The 23,983-nt window shown below is 28.1% G+C and overlaps 1 protein-coding gene across 1 annotated transcript in view; it reads right to left on the bottom strand.

Moving 5' to 3' along the window:
- LOC129975118 (trichohyalin-like) overlaps window positions 1–23,983 on the bottom strand; it is a 65,632-nt gene that overhangs the window by 24,362 nt on the left and 17,287 nt on the right. The window contains exons 3-9 of the mRNA XM_056088062.1: window positions 23,098–23,289; window positions 21,900–22,109; window positions 9,858–10,092; window positions 6,384–6,562; window positions 4,049–4,315; window positions 2,947–3,159; window positions 1,077–1,356 (exon numbers count right to left, since the gene is read on the bottom strand). Of these exons, the coding sequence (XP_055944037.1) occupies window positions 1,077–1,356; window positions 2,947–3,159; window positions 4,049–4,315; window positions 6,384–6,562; window positions 9,858–10,092; window positions 21,900–22,109; window positions 23,098–23,289 (1,576 nt within the window). The remainder of the gene's footprint in view (window positions 1–1,076; window positions 1,357–2,946; window positions 3,160–4,048; window positions 4,316–6,383; window positions 6,563–9,857; window positions 10,093–21,899; window positions 22,110–23,097; window positions 23,290–23,983) is intronic.

The raw sequence follows: 23,983 nt of genomic DNA, 5'->3' as shown, positions 1-23,983 counted from the left end.
TAAGTCTTTTTTCAAAAAGTTTTTTTTAACAAACCTGTGTTAATAAAAGTATGATGAAAATTCGAAATGAATTTTTTTAGATTAGATCAGACTACTGATTCTTTTAAGACCTTTTAAATTATTTAGCTATTTCCCAAAAAATGTTAAAAAAACCTTTAAAAATGAAAAATTAATTAAATTGTTCAAAAAGATATTAATAAATTTAGGTTAGATTTACTTTAATGATACTAACCAAGGCGAATGATTTTAATATAAAAAATAAATTTTGCTAAGTTTAAGAAACCAAAATCTAATATATGCCTGATAAATATTATGGAAGAAAAGGAAATATGAAGTAAAAAATAAATAGCTACTTTAACTATTCTACTGTTCCTTAACATTAATTGTAAAATGCACAGTAGACTAAAAGTTTTTCTTTAGATTCCAGTTTTTAAGACGCGCAATTTATTTTATGTTTTCGTGTGAAATTAATTGAGCCTTTTTTGTGTGACACAAATCGATGAATTTTTGAAACGAAAGCTAAAGCTAACATTTATTAACGAAGGTTACTAAGAAAAGATTCAGTGATGGAATTTACTAATAATTTTGTCTTACAAATGAAAAAATTCAATTTAGAAATTGTACCCCCAAAATACTTAATAGCTGCAAATAAATATTATTTGTTTATTCATATTTAATAGAATGATTTAGTTTTTAATAGCAAACAGCAGGACCGCATTTTGAAATATTGAATGAACATCTCATGCCAGAAACATTTTGATATCATCATATTTTATCGAAAAAAAAGTTTTAATTTGTTGTCCTAAATTTTCATTTATTTTCTATGATTGTCTTTGCAGCATTAAAATGTAATTTCTCAAGAAAAGTTAATCATGAAATTTAATAGATATCTTTTTAATGAAGAACTGTTTCAATTAAGAGTAAATCCTGTAGTACTTTTTAGGAAATGCATAAGCATAGATTGAGTTTCTTAGATTCGTTTTCAAATTTCAGAACCATACGTGTTTGGAAAAAAATATTGGATTTGATCAACCAAATTAACCCAAGTGGATTTTTTATTGTTATATGGCACTTACTGATCTCATCCTGAAGTTCGCTGACGAGTTCTCTGAGTTCGGATCTTGTTGCAGAATCCCTTATAGCTTTCATGGGTTTCTTCTTCGAATTTAAAGCCTCCTTAAGCTTTTTATACTCTCGACTGAGGCGACTGTTCTCGACTTCCAGTTGGACAGCTTTAGCCTGTACTGACTGGTATTCCTCGTCTTTGGTCTTCAGACGCTTCTTCAGAGAGGCTATCAAGTCGTTCTCATTATCTGTCAACAGAGAAGTCAAGCTTTCTCTCCTCGGTTTGTAGTCCTGAAAAAAATGAATGGACATTATTTAAATAAACTGTTTTGCAAGACTGTGTTAGAATTTAGTAAATACACGTGCTAAACAAAAACAGTTGGATTCAAAGCGTATTAGATAGCTGAGCAAAAAAATTTTTCTAATGCTCGCTATTTTATTAGATCATCAATATAATTGCATACACACCGATTTGGTTTTTTGAAAAAAATTTTTATATAATTGACCGAGAAGAAAAAAATATTTGATTTTCATGCATGAATTTATGATTATTACTGTGAAAGCTAACTTTCAGTTACCACGAAAATAATACAAGCGATCATTCTTAAAGAAACCGCCTGAGCTAGAAATCCATTTTTGACCAAAAATCACAATATTTTTAATGGTTTATTTGAAAACCTGTACGTTAATTTCTAAAAAACGTTTTTATTTTATGCTTATGCTTATGATAATTATAAATGAAATTGAGGACATTTATATAGAATTTAACAGCTAAAAATGAAACTGTAAACTGTAACTGTAATTTTCTACTGTATAGGAAATAAATAAAATATAAGGACAATGATGAACCACAGTAAAGCTATGCACCTATTAAATTTTTTTAAAAATCTATAAAAAATCGATGATTTTGTATTAAAACTTTTGTAACGTGCAAAAAGTTTGAGTTATTCCTAAACTTTTGCTTAAGTCTCCAGCCAATACATCAATGATTATATATACCAATCTGCTCGCTTGTTTTTGTTTGAGAGTGTTTAGAAAAAGGTTAGATTTAGTGCAAAAAATTCTACATTTTCTTAAATATTTAAAGAAAATAATTAAATTATAAAACATTTAGGAATATCACATCAAAATTTTAAATATCAGTATTTAAAAAAGACCCTCGAATGCAGTCCCATTTATTAATGTTGGCTATTCACATTTTTGAATTATTATATTTAAAAATACATATTTGTTTTTTCGCACTGTAAATAATAATTAGCTGAGCGTATGTTTTGACGTCGTTTACTTTAGAACTACGTTCTTAAATAAAAAGAAAATGGCCATTCAAGCAATGAATAAATGGCCTCTCATTAAAAAGAAGCAAAACCACTGAAAATTACCCATTTCAAACGAATCTGTGCTAAGCCATTATAATAAAATTAAGGCTAAGAAAACTCATTTGAAGATTGAAAAATTTCCAATTCTGAAAAAAAAAAGCCGTGCTGGTTATTGATGATTGTCTTTAAAATTCAATGACTGTTAAAAAGAATGCAGTTAATCCTATGTGAAAATCAATGGCTATTGGTAATGAATGTACGACTCCACTCCACGTCGAAAATATAAATAAAGATTTTATTTCGATTCAAACTTCCTCCAAAAAATTCGCGTAGGTAGGAAACTCATTAATTCTGTCACTGCTAATTCGAGACGTTGAAACTGGAAAAAGACTTTGATGTTTTGTAAATTATTACTGGCGGCAAGAAAAACGGGACTGTACTCTCAGTTTTTCCTGTGAAAGTGAAAAGAATATTATCACAGGATCAATACACATTATATAAATTCCTATTTTGTTGATTTTTGATATGCATCTTGAAAATGACTTTCCTAGATTTGTTTATGTACCTGAATAAGAACAGGGTTTTCTGCTGCAGCCTTTTCTAGTTCTTCTCTCATTGTTTCCAGTTTTCGTTGTTGTTCCTCGAGTTTCTGCTTCAGTTCCATGTTTTCCATCTGCAAAATGTCCGCTGAGCTAGGAGGAGGCTTCTTAGTCAATCTCAAGGTCATGCGCTTATTTTCGATGGTTAATTTTTCGTTTTCGGCTTCTAAGTTGTTCACCTTTGGATAAAAATAAGTATAAATTGTGTTATTACTTTTTAGCGAAATTAAATGCAACTTCTATTTATAAAAGGGAAAGTTTCGGAAAAGATTTCCTGAGAAAATCATAATTGTTTAGATTATTTAATTTATATGTTCACTTATGCTCTGTTTATCAGAGACACAATCATTTCACTCAATATACATTAAAAAAAAATTAATATAAGAATTTTTAAAAATCTGTTATTTTGTTTTAAAGCTAAAATCAAAATATACATACACTGATAGTTTCCTACATAGCTTGCATTTTATAGAAAAAGGTATACAACTTTATATGCTAAAATGAATAAAAACTTGCATTAATACGAAAAGAATTTTTTCTATCTAATTATCTAATTTCCTACGTTCTATTAAATAAATCCGCCATAAATGATTATATGACGTTAGAATGGCTGCTTAGACATTAATGTTACTAACACTTTATGATTCTAAGAATATGTATATTTTAGAGAAGCTAAGTATCGTTCAATGATCAAAATACGTCGCAAATATTTATTTTATTTTTTGTTTGTATTTCTTTATTTTCTTATTTCCCCCATTTTTCTTTATATTTGTGTCTGCGACCTTTATATTTGAAATTTCTTCCACTATCAATTGTATACTGACTTGCGTTTGTAAGCCTTGTGGTATACTTGTTGGCCCGCAAAGAGTTTATACCTCGATACTCAAAAAAAAAAAAGTTCTTCAAAAATATTCTTTTCTAAAACAGTAATATTACTTGAAAAAAATTTTAAACTCAATTATTTCAAAAAATTATTTCTTTATATAAAAAAAGCATCGTATAAAGCAAAGAGACATGTGCTTTATGGAAAAGTATAATTATAATTAAAACAACAAATGAGAAAGTTACCTTCTGTCTGAGTATACTAGCTTCCTGTTCTACAAGTTGTAGTTGTCTTTTGAGATCGACTTGTATTTCACTATCCAGTGATCGACTTCTCACCATCATCTTGGACGCTTTCTTTCTGTAGATCTCGACTTCTGTGTTCAGCCTCTCTATCTCCCTGTCCTTTTCGATTAGTTTCTTACGAATTTCTCGGATTTCATACTCTTGAAGTCGAACCTTGTTTTCCCAGTACATGCCTGGACTTCCAGCGTCCTTTGGAAGCTCTGGGAGCTGGAAAGATTCATAAGGAAAAGTTTAAAGCGAATATGTGAAATTCAAAGGCTACCATGTGTCAAATGAAAGAAGTTCAAGTGACCTACCTCCCCCCTCCCAAAAAATGAGCGATTTTTATAGAAATCTGGATTTTGTTATAAGAAGTCGTTGAATAAGGAAAAAAAAACCTATAAAATAATTTTTGTTTTTCAAAGTCTGCCATTTCTTACTCATAAAATTTTTCTCTTTTCAAATATGTTTTTAATCACAATGATTGATTTCAAAATTGATTGAAGACGAATATTGGCAATTCTGGATCTTCTAGGAGTATTCCTTTCAAAAAAGTAAGTAAGCTTCGCCCACTGATTGTCACATTCAAAAATAGTAATTATTTGATATTGAGATTCAAGAAAATTTCTATACCTGATTAGCTAAGATTTCAAAAACTTGGCATTTCATGCACTAAATTCATGATATTTTCTCTTCAAATTGAAATCTTGTTAAATACTTATTACCTCTGTTGCATATGGTGCGTGTAGGTACTTTATAAAAGAAGAAAATTGCAACAAACTTGTTTTCCAAGAGTTTAAAATTTGCAAACTTTATTTTAAAATTAGCATAGCATCAGGATTAAAAAACAGCAGCAGCATTAAAAAAAATTAATATGTATGTTTGAAATTTAAAAGAAATTAGATTGAAAAATCCGAGTTCATTTATATATTGCTTTATTGGTCCAATCGCTTATACTTAACTGTATCAGTCACATACAAAACAAGCAAATGAGCTTGATATGCTTTGCTAACAATTAGATTACCACAATTTTCAATCTGAATTTTTCTTTATTGTATACAAATTAGAAAATCTTCATATAGATTTTCATGCATCGTTATATTTTATATGAAAATGGAAGGTAATATAGCATAATATGTATTTCTTATCTCCATGATTGAAATATATGCACATTTAAGTACTATCTTGAAGACAAAAAATATCGAACAAAATGTAAACAACATTTATTTTGAAAAAAAAAAAGAATATACAAAATGTAATTTATTATAAAGTTATATATTGCTAAACACAAAATATTGTTTATGACAAGTAAGCTTCTAATTATTATGACAAGCTTACTTATCTTACGCTAATAATTATGACAAGCTTCCCACCGTCGAACAGTCAAAGTTCAACGATTTATGAGCTGTATTAAGAATACAGCTATGAACTTCTAAATCATTAGGACAGCAGCCAAGAACTCTTGATCAATTATTTATCTATTAAAGTCCGCAATTTCCGTCATAAGTTTATGTAAATCCCAATGATAATTTTAGGGTTGGAAGAAGTGGTTTGTATCTAAAATAATTTATTTTATAGGTCTTGTGATTTTTAAAAAGAAAGCCAAAAGTTTGGATATCTTAAAAATGCCTGCGAATGTTAAATTCAATCTGCTTCTTTGATTTTCTTATAAGTAGTTATAGAAATGAATTTATAAATCAATCAACATCTCGATAAAAATAAACCTTTCTGTGAATTTATTTTTGTTTCTAGGGATATTCCAAAATCTGCAAAGAGTTATCTAAATATAAATCAATTCAAATTTTTTTCAAAAACAGAATTTTGTTCGACAAAACAAAAGTTAAAATTTCGAAGGCGATTGGATAATCTAACCATATGCAATACCAGCCAGCCAGCCAGCTGTATTCCTCAAATGACAACCGGACTTTTTATATAGTAAAAGTTTCTTTTCCATCAAAAAAGTTAGAGTGGTATCACCGGTGTAACATTTACATTTTTGAAGTTTTTTTATTACTAATTACTTATAATCAGTCTATTTATTATTCGTTTAACTATTACTCATAATTTTTAATTACTTACAATTGGTTAAAACTGTATCAACAAGATTATAATATTCTTTACAAGTTGCCTGACAAAATATTTCTGAAATTATTAAAAATTAAAAATGCAGTCGCTTTTAGAGACGTTTATGGGATTTTGAGTTTAATGGAGCATTAATATTAATTTAAGCTAAAAATTTTAAATATGAACAATAAAGTGAGCATTTAGATTAAACAAACATTATATTTCCATGTACCTCAATAAGTGGTTGATTAAGAACTTTCTCTTGAAGATATTTCACTTCAGATTGCAGATTCTCGTTCTCTTTTTCTGTTTCGTCAACTTTTCTCCGGAGTACACTCATCTCTTGTTCCATCAACTCCAGCTGTATTTTCAGATTTTCTGAGGACATTTCTTCTTTTTCAGCTTCCTCGTCTAAAGCAATTGCAATAAAAAAATTAAATGTAAATGTTTTAAACTTTTCCTCTACGTATTTTCATAAGTTTCTAATATGAGTGAGAAAAAGTTATGAATTAGAGAGAAATCTTGTGCATAATTGATAAATTTTTAAAAGAGCTTTTTTATTTGAAACGTGTTTTGTTACAAGTTTGAAGATTTTCTCTCTTATTTTTGCCTTTTTTATAATAATCAAAAAGAAATGTTACGTAGGGAAAAATTCATATAGGTACGTTTTTCTTATAAATCTTATTTGATTTTTTGATTAAAAACAAAGCAAATTTAGTAAATTTCTTAAATTAAGGATGGAGCATGTTCTTTTAAAAGCCAACCTGATAAATTTTTTCAATTATTTATTGTAAAGTTATATGTACACATTGAAGATGTAATAAGCGTATTGGCTATTTTGTATAAAGATATAAGTGTTTGTACATTTCTTTGTAAAACAAAATCTGTATATATAAAACGCTTACGTGGACGTAAAATCAGGCCAGATTTGTTAATCGCCGTTTGGCAACACTTCGACCTTGCTCGGGAATATCAACAAGCGGTTTTATAAGATTTCAAGCATTCTTGCATTGGTTTGAAAATTCTTAAGCAAAAAATTAACGGTCAAAAGACGGACAGAATTTTTTACGATGAGTTTAAGTCGCGCCATATCAATTTTAAAACGAAATCGTCGATAAAGAGAAGACAGGTAGAATGAAAATGCTCAAGAATCATTCATAACAAGATCTAGTCGTAATGAACGAGATAGGGTTGAACGTTTATGAGTACGAAGCGAAGTTTCCGAACTACAGGAGCATAGTTGTGGGACTACGTCAGGACTCTGTTCTTTTTGCCTGGCACTTTACTGGGAAAAAGAAGTAAATTCAAGTGACAAATACACGAAATGTTGTCATGATAAAAAAATTGTTTTGTAACATCTATAGAACCCACCGAAAATATTGAAAGACTTGCTAATCAGTGATTCAATCGAAGGAAGAAACTATCGGAAGCATATAAGAGAATATAATTCTGCTTTAGCTTTTGCTTCCATGGAAGCTCAAACTAAACCCTCCTCCTAGAACAGGACCATATTGCTATAGGATTCATATTCAGATACACCACATGGTTTCTCCTTTATACAGTGGTCATAACAAACCAGTTTATATGTGTTTGATACCAGTGAAGCCATTGAAAAACGCACGGAGAGAAATGAAGGATGTTTGCACTCTGTGATGGAAAGATTGGATTCTATGTTGAGAGCAATCAATCCGTTCATCGATTGTTACCTGCTGAAGTTTTAATTTCTAAATTCTATGGGCAGCATTTCATTCAAAACAGACTACATATAATATTTTGTTGACAAAAAAATTGAATATTTTGCACAAGCTTATCAATTTTAAAAAGTCAGAAATATATCAAGATTCCAGGTTTCAATTTCTAATTGCCAATATATTTCAGGACATATTCTCTTCCCTTACATGCCTTTTTTGTTTTCTGTAGTTGACTGTTCACGCTTCAAGCCACTCTTTCCTTAAATTTTTTGTAAATAGTGATTTTTTTAATTCTGTTTCTATGGTATAATTCCCAAATTTGAAAAATTGTGAGAAAAGCACAATTTTTTTGAATTTGTTTCTGTGGTGGATGTAATGAGAAGTTATTTACGAAGAACTTTTCTAAGGTTCAATTTCCGAGTGTACTTTTTGCCTTACATTTGCCTTTTTATTTCTTTCATTGTTTTATCTTATTTTGGAATGGACTGAATTTGAATATAGCTACTTTCAGACAATTTATTTTTTTGTCAATATCAAATTCCTATTCTGTTTCTGTAGTTTGCTTCCAAATTTGAAAAATTGCAAGGAAAGCACAATTTTTTTTTTTTTTTTTTTTTTTTGTCAATATCATTTTTTTTTAATTCTGTTTTTATGTTATAGATACCAAATTTGAAAAATTGTGAGAAAAGTACAATTTTTTTTTAAAAAATTGTTTCTTTGGTGGATGTATATAGTTATTTAAGTGAAAGGTTATTTGTGTTTACAAAAAACTTTGATGCAGATGATTTTTGCGAGCGTACTTTTTGCTTTACATTTTTTTATTTCTTATCATACATATCATATTTTGGATTAAATTGAATCTGAATACATCTGTTGCTAGACTAAAGTGGTTTAGTAGATGGCGAGCATAAGAAAGCAGGGGGTGGAGCCCCTAGTTTTTTATAAACCGTAATGTCATTGTTAATAAACAACATGATATTGTTAGGTCGACAATATTTGCCATGAATATTGGGAAAAATAAAATAAAATTATACTCTGTTACCATAAGCCTTTTCCCAGTTTAGATCATAAAATTTCCAAAAATTATTTAAAAAAATTAAAATTAAAAAATCACATACTTACATATTTACTAATACATAATAACTTTCGAGCAAAGATTTACATTTTATGTATTCATTTGATTTTTTCAATTATCTATTATAGTAGTGAAAATATAGTAGATAAATCATCATCAAATCTACTATGCAAATGAATTTATTGAAACTATGGATTGTTGCTTTAATTTAAAGATTTTTGAAATATTAATTGTTAGTATTATAATTATTGTAAATTGGTAGAATTTTATTAAAATTTTCTTAAAGGAAAAAAATCTGAATCCTTACTAGCATTCGCTTATGAGTTATTTACTCACACGTCATAATGATTAAAATATAAGGAATTTAACCCAAAATAAGATTTAAATTTTGTATTCAAACAGTTTTTCAAATCATAGCACTTATATCACAGCGATATCATTGTACTTTTTATAATTAATGAAATATGCCAAATTATTCTCATTTATCAGCCAAATTACGAATGTAACATAATGGGTTGGCAGAAAGGATAGCTCTTGAAAAATTGATATTCTGTCATACAGCTGACAACGCAAACTTTTCTTGACTTTCTTCAAAGTGCTACTGCATGGTTTTCTTTCAGAAGTGCTTCAGATCACCTTTCTGTCTCGAAAATTATTCGAAATAATGATGGTTTACTTGAATCCGTCCAAGTCTTTCTCTCTCTCTCTCTCTCTCATTCTCTTGAAATATTGTTATAATCAGTTTATTGTTCCAAGAAAAAGTAAGCACTTTCCCCATGCACAACACTTACTAAAAAATCTCAATGTCATGCCATTACCCATAATGTTAAGTCTGGAGGCTAAAAACTCCCTGATACATCCCTCGAATCAACAAACTTTCTCACTTTTTATTCCGAAGACAATATAACAAAGGTGATCAAATATGAAATAGGAAACTTACCATCTCCAGTTTTTTTCCGCACGATATTGGTCAATTTTTTGATTTGTAACATGAGAGTCTCGTTTTCCTGTTCCAGGGCCAGTATTTTTCTTCTAGCTTGTTTGCTTTCTTCCTCGCTGAATTTTAATTGCTCCCTCAGGTCGTTTTCCCTTTCCATCGTATCGGCTAATTCATGGCTGAGGGCTTCGTAATCTTTTCCCATTAGGCTTTCTTTCACCACTGGCGATAGGCGACTCTGAAAGGTAGAATTGACCATATTTTTCAGTATAAAGGTCAGAATACAAATGATTTTTATATGATAGTGCATTGAAACTAAAGGAAAACATTTGAAAAAAATATACTCTATATTAAAATTTCAGTAGGAAAATTATGTAAAAAATAAAAATGATGTTTCGATTTCGATATAAAATCATATTATTTTGAGTATTATTTTTATAATTAAAATAATTGGTCAACATCTTTACATTCTTGAGACATATCGCAAACTAGAAATTTAACAGAGTGCCCAGCTTCAACAACAACAATTTTGCAATTTTTTTTTATAATTCTGCAAGCATAGTTAACCAATCAAATTGCTCTGTGTTTATTAGGCAAATATAATTTCCTTCTTTGCGATAAGATACTTTTCAAGTTAATTTATATGACTAAATTATTATTATTATGGCGTATCTGTCTTCCAGGCTGCCGAAACCAAGCCGAAATAAGAAAGAGAAAAAAAGGCACTATAACAAAAGAATGTAAAATTTTGTTGAAGGAAGTGAAAGAAAAGGACGAAGCAAAGAATATTTTTAAAATTAAGAGATGTAATAAATTATTTATAGTAGAGATATGATAAATTATTTTTCATTATAAAAATATTTTTATATCTGAAAAATTACATTTCTAAATATATTTTTTCAACATAATAAATAACTGAATAAAGCTCAAGATGTATTTAAAATATTTAAAATCGTAACATAAAGAATACTATTTGAGGAATTTATTTTTATAATTAAATATGGTAATTTCTTCATCACAATAAATTATTATTATTATAATTTTTCAATACTATAATGTTTTGATTTTCGAAATAAATTTACTAATCAAATAAGCGTAAAAAATAAAAATACAGAGCTTTTACTCATTTGGATATAAATTCTGAACAATTCTTCAAATTTATTCTAAATTTTTTCAAAACTGCTATTTTTGTGTTCTATTCAATAATTAATAACTGACACGTTGAAGGAATAAAACATAATACAGCAGTAAAATGATTTTTTTCAAAAAAAAAAAAGCAAGACTAAGAATGTTCAAATATCAATAAATATTTTAACATAACCATTCATACCAAAAAGAAAGAACAAGGTGAAAATCTTAAAATTCACATTGAAGCCAAAAATTGAAATAAACACTTGAAAAAACATCGCATCTTAGATCTTAAATGCTATTTATACGCCTTGTTTTTTCCATTTAGAAAGCATGCAAAAAGAAAGTAAAGCAAACGTCAAAATATCAGGTATCGATATTCGGTCAAAATATTTGGATTTTCATGAATTTTAAACTTTCTAAATTAAGTTTGTCTGTCCATTGTTTTATGGCTATAACTCTAAAAGGAAATAATCTAAATTTATAAAATTTGATCCGTAGACATTAGAAATAAATTGTAAATCTGTGATGAAATTTGAGGGGTTTCTGTGCTTGTTTGTGCTTTTATATAAAATAAAATTTAAATATCAATCAAGAATAGTTGGTTGTTTATCATCACTGGTAAAATTAATTTTGACTCTTTGTGAAAATATACGAGTAATTTGGGGAAATGCTATTCCTAAATTTTCTTGTAAAACCAAAATGGAGCTCAAAAGTAAAAATGGTTAACTAATTTAGATAGTCAAGTAACGAAATAAGTGAAGAATTATTCAGATTTATATTTTTATATATCTTACAATTAATAGAAATTTTAATAATACCTAAATGAAATTTGCTAAATTGCTTTCTATTAACAGCAAGATTTTAATACGGTCAAATTTTAATATTCACTGAAATCCCAATGATGCTTTATTGTTTTTACTGAAATTACTAAATTTAATCATAATTACATTTTACATTTATATGTAATCATGTAGATTCTTCAAAAAAGAGATTAAGAAGTCGTAGATCCATAAAACAAACAAAATTTCCTGAATTCAGATATATTTAATGGTTGCCAAAATAATGAATGATATATTATATCAGCGAGAGTTGTGTAAACAGAGAGCAGGCTTATACTTCTTTAGAGATATTGCAAAATATGTTTTTAAAGGCGATTTTGAAAAATTATTGACTAAAGTTTACTAGAAATTTAGAAAGAGGATCCCAGCTAAAATTTCGTATTCACCATATGGCCACTGCTCAAAATTATTAGATGTGTTCTTGCACAATATTTCCGGAATGAAGAATATATTGCATCGGAAGATTTGGTTTTAATTATAATGAAATGCTTAAGATCATTATAATGGCCAATTTTATTCATTTAAATAGTTTGACTGATTATATACTGGTAGTACAGAATATGGTTAAGAACTTAAAGCTTTGTTCGAATATTTGTTTTCTTTGCTTTTGAATATTTTTGATAGTTATTTGATAAATCTCGCCTTCTTATTGAGTTGGTACTTCAGTTTAATGCTTCTATTTCTAATAAAAGAATTATTATACAATTCTTGTTAAATTATCTTAGATAATGTTATTCGCTCAATTTAAATGAACCTTATCAACATAGTTTTTCAAATTTTTAATGTCTTTTTGAGAAAAGAATAAAGGTTTTTTTTTTTTTTTTTTTTTGTCGTTGGAAACATAATTTATCTTAAAAGAAATATTTAAATCTTCATCTATTGCTACTGGAGAATTGGATAAATTTTTATATATCTATCAAATTTAATTTATGTGGTACATTTAAAATTATTTTCACAAGCACTCAATAAATCCTTAAAATGCTTGAACCTATAGATATACATTTTTAAATTCACTTTCATATTAATGTTTCCATAGGAATAACAGTGATGAACATTTCAAAAGTTCAGCTTCTCTTATATTGGAGCGATTTTTTTTCTTTCCTGTTTATTATAAGAAAGGATGCATTTTAACATTTTGTATGACACACACAGTTCTTGCTTCTTTTCCTTCTCTGACATCTTTGCTATACGTCATTCTAGCTCTATGAGACCTTAAAGAGCGTAATTAAGAGTTCTAAAAATTAATAGATTAAAGGCGAAGAAGAAAAAGATGAAAGCTCATCTACCGAGTAGGCATTTCCCGACTGCAAGTGTCGGAGTTTTTTGAGTTATTTTTAGTGGCAACAAGCAACATCCTTGGCCAGAGACCAAACGACATTGTTTGGAGATTCAGACGACAAGTCGTCTTTTGACTTGGCTCCCCATTGTGACGAGGAAGGACATTGCTACCGCCTTCGGGCACCTGAACCTTTTTGTCATGTGCAATCACCACCAACGGAGCGCTAATGAATCGTCCTCGTCAAAAATTCGGATCACAAGAAAATATTTTGCAGAGTTAAATTAAACTGTAAAATTGAAAATAGTCAAGAGAATCAAAGTCAGAGTTGCTTTTGGAACTATCACCCGTTTCATTAAAGCTGCATAATCATAGGTTTTCATTAGTAATCCCTATATTGCGTTCCTTGGTTCTAAAATTGTGGATAATATCTGCGCAGGGAGGTAAAATAGCAGCAAGGAGGTTGTAGATGAGCAGATAGGATCTTAAAGGAGAGAAAAAAAAATTACTGCAATAAAATAAAAAAAGATGCATTTTGTTAATACCAAATGAATGTCACCTCACAAATTTGCAAATGCACATAATGTATATAATGACAAAATATACTTTAATATTTATTACTTAAAATTTCGAAATTCATTGGAATGATATCAAAAAAAATTGTGCTTCGAATACTATTAAGAGATTGAGAACATCCAATTTAATTCAATAACTTTATTCGAAATTCTGTTTAATAAAGTTAGATTTATATGTCAAGTAGGTCTAAACAAATACAAGAGGAAATTTTACATATATAATAGTATATAACGAGCATTTTTAAAAATTAATCCATTCGCACTCTTTGCATATATTGCCATCATATTTTCTTCTGTATATTGTGGACTCTTTTTCGCAACTGGATATAGCTCATTAAGTGACTAAATGTCTTTTATCACCAGACTTCTAGATTTCAACGATTTCCTAACTCGTTTTCGTAATCTATGTATTTGCTCAAAAGAAAAAAATGACAAGTAAAAATATGTAGAGTTAAATTCACCACCATAATGGATTATGCAATATCTAATCTTGTGTGCACATTCACGCATTACTTTTGAATCACGCAGTATATTTTTCCAACCTTGTCGAAGCACATGACTGCCTAAGATTTGTATAATCGCTCATTGTTGCACCGAAACGAAGTTTGCTGTTTTAGTTGGAAGTGTTATTTGCATACCTGGCATGAAACCAATTATTATAGATGACACACTTGTATTTGCATATTTTCATCGAAAATCATCGCACTTTTCTCTGAGATCTCTTGCGGTTCTTGTTGGAAATTTTTTTAAATTTGACTCCTTAACAAAGCAGAAATTTTATTAATATTTATTTAATTATTTCTTTTAATGTTGTAATGTTTAATTTAGATTTTATCTGTAAATTGGGACATGCACGTTGAAAGAAACTCACTCAAAATTTTCTAAAGTGTATATCGTAATACTTAGATAATTATTTAGATATTATTTAGATAATAATACGTTGGATAATTATTTCTTGCTATCTAAGAATTTTTTTTCAAAATTTATTGGAATTTTCTTTAAAAAATTATTCGAAATTTTTGCATTTTCTCTCAATAATTCCTAAACATTTTACTGTATGAAAACCATTTTTATCACTTTAAAATTAAAAACGTTTTCAACGATATATTATTTTTATACATTCTCTAAAATTTTAAATTTTTTAAATATTATAAATAATGTTTTACAACTATATTTCCATCATTTCAGTCAATGGATTTATATTCGTGTGCCTGGCCCTTAATTATATATATACAGCAATATAATTAAGAGTAAATTTGAAAAATAAACTAAAGATAAACCAATCGAGATAAAAATATTATCAAACTACGATGTTAAAAGCTAAAAATTTGAATTGTCATTAATGCCCCCCCCCCCTTTCTTTAAAAAAACGTTCTCTCGTCAGTAAAACAATGTTACTAACTTTAATATCTTTTACTAAAAATTAAATATCTTTTCATTGATTTGAATGACTATATTAATGCTTCTTTAGGAAATATTTTAAACTGCTGAATTCTAAACTGCAATTAGTTTTATAAACTAACATATTTTAACTAATAATGCAATTCATTAAATGAAATTTTTTTATAGTTAATTATGGAAAATAATGAGCTAAATCGTGTTATATTGGATTTTTTTTTTTTTTTTTTTTTTGTTAATTCCTTAAAAGTAATAGCAAAATTCATTTCAAATATAATTCAATAAAACTGAAAACTGATGTTATCAAATGAAATATAATACAAAATTTTTTTAAAAAGTATTGAATAAAGAGATAATGTAAAATTATGTCTCAATAGATAGAAGTAATTTTGATTATTTCATCACACTTATAGCACGTTAAAGTTTTTAATTTTTTTAGTAAATAGTAAAAATAAAAAGTTATTCGCTGCTGATTTTCGGAAATTAATAGTATACTAATTATCTCATAAAAAAGTATTCGTGGGTGTATGTTTGTCCAAACATGCAAGTTCAAATGCCTTTGCAACATAGTGCTATTCGTAAGAAAAATCCTTGGCAGCATATTCGGAACATTCTTTTGTGCCACCCAAACAACATCTAAGAAAAACTTTACCTTCAATTCGATATGTTTTTTTTAACTATCCGTCCTTCATCCATATTCGAAAGTGGGGCTGTATTCGGAAATAAGTATTACTACAGCTAGTTCTGTTTATTATCATAATAGGGAGAGTATGGTTTCAATGAATTTGCTGATAATTTCTCACTGGATGCTTATAAGTTAATAGAATGGAGTCAATTCATGTTTCTGCGATACATATCAAATGCTTTGCGGCAATTATTTTAGACTCCACTGTGACATCACTAGTGTAATTTCATAACGATATATTAATCCGAGGAACTTTCTGGGATAAATTATATATGCTGGAATTTATCAAAAACATTGAAATTAGGTGTTGCACAAAGTTGGGACTAGGAAAATCGAACTAGATATGAAATATTACGTACTGTCTTCTTATTGGCGCAGTGATAGAGGAATATGACATTTACGTAATGGAAATATGAAGTTATATTTCATCAATAAGCGTTATGTTATCCGAAATATAGGGTAGTGGTGCATAACGTCTCTCACCTGTTGGATCATCTCTGTATCATTTAATTTGACAAATTCAGCGAATAATTTACTACCATAACATTATAGCCACCTGGCAAGCGAATTTGCGAATGCGGTTTAACATTACGCTTCATGTTTTCATACGCTGTAGTGAGATTATACATTCTTTTAGGACTTAAAATGAATTTGGAAGGGTTTGATTAAGCTTAAGCTGGATTCATTATTTTCGGTTGTAATATCTACTGCAGTAGTATTAGCAGATTTAAAGTATCAAATAGCTTTGAAGAATCGGTGAATTCAATAGTAAAACAAAGCTATCGCATACCGTTTCTAAAATTATTCCTGATGCCGTCGCCTCAGAAATAAAAGTATTTCATTTGTATAGATTAACTTATTACTATAAAACCTAATTAATTGTTTAATTGTGGTGAATGTCTTTATTAATTCTGTCCAAAGGAAACTTTTAAAAAGTCTGGCACTTTAATTATCATGTTGAATACATTCATTAATTTTAAAATTAAATGCATAAAATTATCCGTGCAATAAAGAAATATTTAAAAATTCTTTTTGTTGAAGCTCAGGAAGGTTGAATATTTTATGATAACAATAAATTTCGATTTTAAAGCTTACAACTATTAAATAAAAAAAACTTATTTTTAATACACCAAATTATACTTTGACATAATCTTTGTAGTATATTTATTCGATAAAAAGTAATTAGATTAGTGAGATTTTAACTACAGTAGAAAAAAAATCAGTTGTCCAAAAATCAGTAGTATGGAACCATATAATTCAAAAGTGAAAAAATAATTCCTATTTTTTAAAATTATATATATTTACAGAAAAGCACTTGATTCGCGGTTTAAATGTTATGAGTAAGTGAAAATACTATATAAAAAATTTCTAGCAGTTATTCAATTATCTTTAATCCTTTCATTAAAATTGCAAAACTCTATGTTTTCAGTTCATTTATATTAATTTTTTTCATTTTTAAATTATTAAACAATACTATGAATGAAAATCTAACCGAAGCTTTGATTTCAGTTTGTAGGTTGGAAATATAAAAATTAGTATTATGAGAATTGAAATCTCATGAAGTTAATAAAATGAATGGGGTTGTTGCAGTTAACTGATCGAAACTCAGTCTTAACGCAATAGCTATATTCAGCATTTCTTTCACTGTATTTTTTTTAAAACTCTTTGATGAACATTCAAAAGAACAAATTATCTCGAAGAACTTCATTTACGATGTTTTTTCGCTAGCACCGTCTTTTTTCACTTGAACCAAAAATATTTCTCCATGCTTGAGAAAACCGTAGAAAGAAACGTTGAAAGGATCCAGTTCTAAGTGAAACATCCGTCAAGTTTTCTCATCTTCATACTCATAAATAGAATCTAAAAATAGAAACTTACCCCCATGATAGCTTTCTATTCTGTGTGATATTTATAAAGATAAATCCATATTTCACAACATTCTGCGAAATTATGCCAGGATAATAGATTTCGTAGGAAAAGTACGGTATGAATTTTTTTTCTTTCCCGTATTGATGATAATCGAAACTCGAACCTTATCAGTGTTATAGGTTCTTGTGTGAAGAGAACTCGTTAACTAAGTGCCGGATATTGAAGCACTTCTTAGAGACTTCGCAGTTAAGTGCAGAATTCTGTTCAAGATAAATGTGTACGTGAAACATATACAAGAAGGGAAGTTTTTTTTATATAATATATAGCAAAAAATAGATGAGAAAATGAGTAAATATGTTCATCGTTAATTTATTTTAAGATTGTTTGAGAAATTCTCTAAAATATAGTTTAAGCCAAAAATGTACCAAAAACATTATCTGATTTTAAAAATAAAGATCTGCTTTTTTTATAATTTGGCAATTGAATTTTAATGTAAAAAATTGATTATTTATTATATCTAATATAACATTTTAATCTTTTCTAAGGCCATAGAAAGTATGTTTCACACCAAATTCATTATTTTTTTAATGAAATCTTGTAATTTGGTATAAGTTCTCACAAATTTTTCAATAAGACAGAATCCGAGATGCTTCAATTTCTTATATCACTCAAAATGATGTATTTTATTTATTAGTTAGTTAAAATTAATAAATCAACTTAAGTTTATATATTAAGTTAAATGAATCCCTTTTCTCAAGCCAATATCGATCCTAAAAATATTTTAATATACCATGAAATAAAAAAAATGGCCTTTTAAAGGATTAAAAAACTCAAACACTATTAAGAGAATTGTGCAAATGTTACATTTTTTTCGCTGTTTCCTTTACTTTTTGCCACTAATCTTTAAAAATGTTTCCAAATAATATTCCCGTCCTTCAAATTATTCGGAAATTTCCAATAAGTTTAGACAATAATTTTTTTCAGGAAAATTCGTAGAATTTGCTCTCATCATTGTTAAAATGCTTACAATTAGAGCTATCTTTTTATTTTTATTTTAAAATGGATTTTTTATTCATTTAAGGTCAGCTTTCGAATAATGGCATTTTATAAGCCTTAGCATCGCGAAAAAATGGCACTGTTATCAACTTTGATTCCCTTTCTAAAAAAATTAGTTGACTTAATAATGATAAAAGAGAGGCTTTTCAGTGAAGGCGCTATTTGGTAGTGCCATGTGGGTATACATATTTCTCTTCATTGTGTACGAATGTTTGATGACTTACAATTTGTTTCAGATGAATTTTTATTGATTTAAATAATCTTTTAACAACTTCTGGATGTAATCTTCAATTCTTCCACTTTCAACTCGTTAAATATTCATTACACATATTATGGCGCCCATGCGTCATAGTGTGGAGTATATATATATACTCCACACTATATATATATATATATATATATATATATATATATATATATATATATATATATATATATATAGGATGTTAACCCTAATCGTAACCCAATTGATAATTACTAGGCCATTAAAGGTAAGCACACATCTCCAACTAAATAAATGCTTTAAATTTCATAAAGAGTTATACTTTATGTTGTTTGACTCAATAAATGTTTTGTTGGAAAACTGCAAAATACAAATTTTTATACTGTCCCCTGTACCTACAAGTCATATTTAGTAAAATGCACTCAATATAGTAAAATTTTAAACAAAAAAAATTCCAATCTTGCTATTGAAATTTAAGAGTTATGAAGAATCAATTAAAGACTACTTCGACGAAATGTTATAGGATGATAGACAGAATTTTCTTGAGACAGCTACAGAAATGCTTTAAAAAATTGATATTCGCAGTTTCATAACTGGTCAATTTTATTTACAGAAGTTTGATATTTTTTAAAAAGTTAATTTGTCAAGATTATTTTATTAAATACTAGTCGTCTTTAGAGGCCAGCTGGTTCTCCAGGAGTAATGCTCTCTAAAATTTTCAATTAAATATTTATATGCCTTGGTCTCTTAGTAACTTCTTTAATAAAATATTTTTAAATTTCAAATTTCGATGGTCACGTGACTCATAATATAGAAACATTGCGATATTTTGCTCATTGTACTATATATCTCTCTAGTTTGTAGCCAATTGCCATAAGATTTAAATTTGAGTTTGAAATGGAAGCGATAAAATTTTAGTAAGAAAACCTTTTATGCTGAAACAAAATATATATTTTTTAAATATGACTACAGAAAATTGAAACCTACAGCATTGTAATCTCATGTATACCATAGAATATTTTTTTTATAATTTATGCGGTATTTCAAAGAACTTTAAAAAAAATTCGAAAATTCAATTCGATTATCAAAAAGGTTTAAATACGGTAAATAATATTTTATATTCAATAAATGTTTTTCTGAAAACAATTATGAAGTCTAAATTTTATACAGTTCTTTGATCCTATAAATTATCAGCAAAATCAGTAAAATTATCTTGACAGTCTGGCGTTTAAATCCCTTGTTACATTAACCACCATATTTACCAGTATTTTAATAGGAAATATAAAACGCAAATTAGATTATAATTAATGTTCGTCTAAATACATTATGGAACAAAAAAAGTTACATATAAAGATATTTCTTCTTCTTCAATTTTCACCTCTAAAAATGTTGGAACTCATTTTTTGGGATGGATTGTTAAACAAAACTTTTGCTGTACTTTAATGAAAATTAATAAAACATGATTAATTAGTAAATAGGTTTTTTCCGATTTTCATTTGATTGTTATTTAAAAATCCTTATTCAAATTTTATATTCATTTTAACTTCAGTTCAGAAAATCTTCGCAGTATTCACTTAGTTTTAATGTGAGAAAAATTAAGAGAGCTTTCTATCACCATTCAAACTTCGAAAGTTTAGTGAAGAATTAGATGCTTTTCAAAATATATTGATATTATGGCAGTCTTTCACTATTTAAGAAGAGAAAATTTATAAAGCAGGACATTTTACAAAAAATTAGATGTAAAACTTAAATTTTGTGCAATTAAAATAATATTGACAGACATCAAAATACTTCCAAAACAAACAAAAAGAAATGTCTTTTTCGCCAGCTTTCCAGCTTTTTATCCTACGTAATTTTAACTATAAAATCTTACCGTGTTAAATTTTATATCATAAAAAGTGATAAATTGAGGCCCTTTTGTTAAGATAATAATTTCCATAACTAAAAACGCAAATAGCCTTATAAATATCTCCCAATTCAATCAGAAAGATGAAAGTTTAAATGCATTAAACACTGATCAGAAATGTAAATGCAAATCAAATCGCAATGCACTCCAACAACCATATTTCCTTTGCAGGCACTGCTCAATAAAAGAAACATTATCCAATGCCTATAGCTGCAAAGATTCTGTTGCAATATGGATTGGGAAATATTTCAGAACAGGGAGGAGGGGAGGGGGATGGGGTAAAAGAAAATATTTAGTGATAAAGAATCTTGAGATATATTTGAATAATATTTTTAGTCCAATTCGTAGACATTTTAGATCATATTTATTATCTTGGCAAACAGATGCCTTTGTGCAATTTCTTTATTGTTTAATTTCTGTAATCGGATTGGATTCTGGGAAAAACATAATATGCTCTCATGATGTCACAAATTATATTGAATATGTTTGTAAGGTATTGTCAAAGTGTATAATTCTATGAAATATTTGTAAGATAACATTATATTTAGAGAGAGAGAAAATAGCTTAGTTAGTTTAGATGAGTTACAGTAGTATACAATTTTGAAGCATCATGAGATTATTCTCCAATGGCAATTGTTCCTTTAAACAGTGATAAAGATAACATACGTGCCTGCACGTCCGTCTTCAATGATTTTTTAAAAATTAATCAAAAAGTTAACTAATAGTTAAAATGGGCTTAAAATCTCCACTTTGACGGAATTTAAAAACCGTTTTTTCAGAAGACCAACATTTTGAAAAATGTCTTTTATTACCTTACCATTTAACTTCACAATACAAATAGAAAATGGGTGGGAGATTTTATCTTAATTTATTTTTTATATATAATTTTTCAGTAAATGCAGTTGTGGATGTGTCCTTTTTAATTATTCGTCTACCATTTCTTCAGAACTAAAACACGAAAACAAATACTCGAAATTTTCAAATTAAGCTGCAAGTGAGAATCTTCTGGCAGCTTATTTTTCAATCTGAGCAAAGAATCTCGTTTGAGCGAGACAGTTATGACACTTAATGACAGCCATTATCTCACCTGAGACGTGGGCGTAACACTCCTCGTCCCGCCCCCTGCCTGACGCAACGCATCATTCTCCGCTTCTGCTCGTGTCAGGGCTTCTTTCAGCTCCTTGACTTCTTTTCCCAAGCTGGTGGTGAGGTTGCGAGCTAAGCTCAACTCTTTTTCCAACTCCTTGAACTTACTTCGGCCCACATCTTGACGCACAGCTGCCTGATACTCACGTAACTAGAAAAAAAAATTATTCCAGATTTTGAGAGAGAAATGAGTTGTGTGTATAAACAAATTCGCATAAAGTATTGAGAAATTTAATTATTTCTATCCACAGAAGGAAACACTTAAAAGAGAGTACAATGTTTTCCCTACTCATTTACTGTCGGCTTTGAAAATCTAATAAAAGCTTTAATTATTATTTTTTCAGTGAAATGGATCTTTAAAGGATCAGTAGAAATAAACAAGTTCATTCAAACTCTCAAATTGTCACATAAGGGTCAAATTGAGAGATTATTATTCCCTAAAAGCGTACATTGATGAATTAAAATAACTTAAAATATAGTTCTTTAAGCCATTTAGTGCGTTTTTCCTTTGAAATGCTATTATGTCAAAATCAGAGTAGTCAATTTATATATAATAATAATTGATATAGAGATTTATATTATTATATTATAACATACCATGCCATGCCATACCATACCGTATCATGAAGTTTGACATATTTACACTACCATTCTTTTTTCAATTCTTTAGTCTTTGGATAACTAATGATTGATAACTAATTAAGTAAATTTTAAAACTCAGTTTAAATTTTCTGTCTCTCAGGAGAAATAAATTAAATTAACTAATTTAATCAAAGATTAAATCAGTCTTTTATTTTCTACATGTGCGTTTTTGAATCATAAGATGTACGGTAAATTCTTTTAAATGTGACTTCTCTATTATGGATTAAAACTTAATCATAAATTTGAATGATATTGATCAATAACTAATTGCGAAATTCCATCGTCTTACATGACTTTGAAACATTATGAAATTATGCATAATGTTATACTTTACCTTATAGAAAAACAACGTAGATAAGAATATTTTACAAATGCAGAAAAGATTTTTAAAAAGTGCATTACATTGCAAAATGTATGAATGAAAAAAGTAATATCAAATTTGTCTTTTTGATTTTAAATTTAAAAAAACAACAACAATATAATGAAGTCAATTTTACCTTGTCATCTAAACTATGCCTGTCCAATTCCAGAAGTTCGCATTTCTTTTCTGCTTTTCTCAGCTTGAATTGCAAAACTCGACAGTTCTTGTTGGCTGTTTCCAGTTCCTTCTTTAGTCCGCGGAACTCAGATGCTTGATCCTCTCGGAAATTATCATGAAGCTCTTCAAGTTCTTGCTCAAGATCTCTCACCTACACAAATAAATATAATTGGAAGCGTAATTTATAAGTTTTAAGATACGTTCTTTAAAATAGATTCGTGTTTGAACGGGTTTTAAAATCCGAATTTTACATTACGAAATTTTACATACAAAACTTTACTAACTGTAGAATTCAAAAATTTATATCCATTTTTATTTTATTTACTCATATATTTTCGATATAAGCTATTTGTTTCGCATTCTGAAAATATATGAAAGAAAATTTTAATTATTTAATTAAGAAAGTAAAGAATTTGAAATAGTCTATAGAATCAACTTTAGAAGTTTGGAAAGGTATTTTTCCATTTTCATGCGGCAGTTTTAAATCTTCTTAATGCTTGTGTATCTATATTCATTTTGTTGAATTTTATTTCTATTATTGCATTTGCCAGAGTGTGTTATTCTTAATGTATTTTTTAAGCTTTATTTAGCTAATTGATGTTTTTTTTATTTATATGTTTAAGAAAAATTAAGATTTCGAGGACCTTTTATAAACATCAGATTTTCTTTTATAGGAAAATATTTTAAGGGATATTCAATTGTGGATGAGGCTATACAAAATTCGATGAATATCCTCATTACTTGAAAAAGGAGATTTCGACCTTGTGGCATAACAACACTCTCTAAGGAACACTCTAAGAATGATCGATATTATGAAATTGGAGTTGTAAAAACTTCGTTTAGTA

This window comes from Argiope bruennichi, chromosome 7 (genome assembly GCF_947563725.1).
Source record: "Argiope bruennichi chromosome 7, qqArgBrue1.1, whole genome shotgun sequence".
Taxonomy (NCBI): domain Eukaryota; kingdom Metazoa; phylum Arthropoda; class Arachnida; order Araneae; family Araneidae; genus Argiope; species Argiope bruennichi.
Note: the sequence above shows the minus strand (reverse complement) of the source record. Positions and strands in the feature narration are given on the sequence as shown.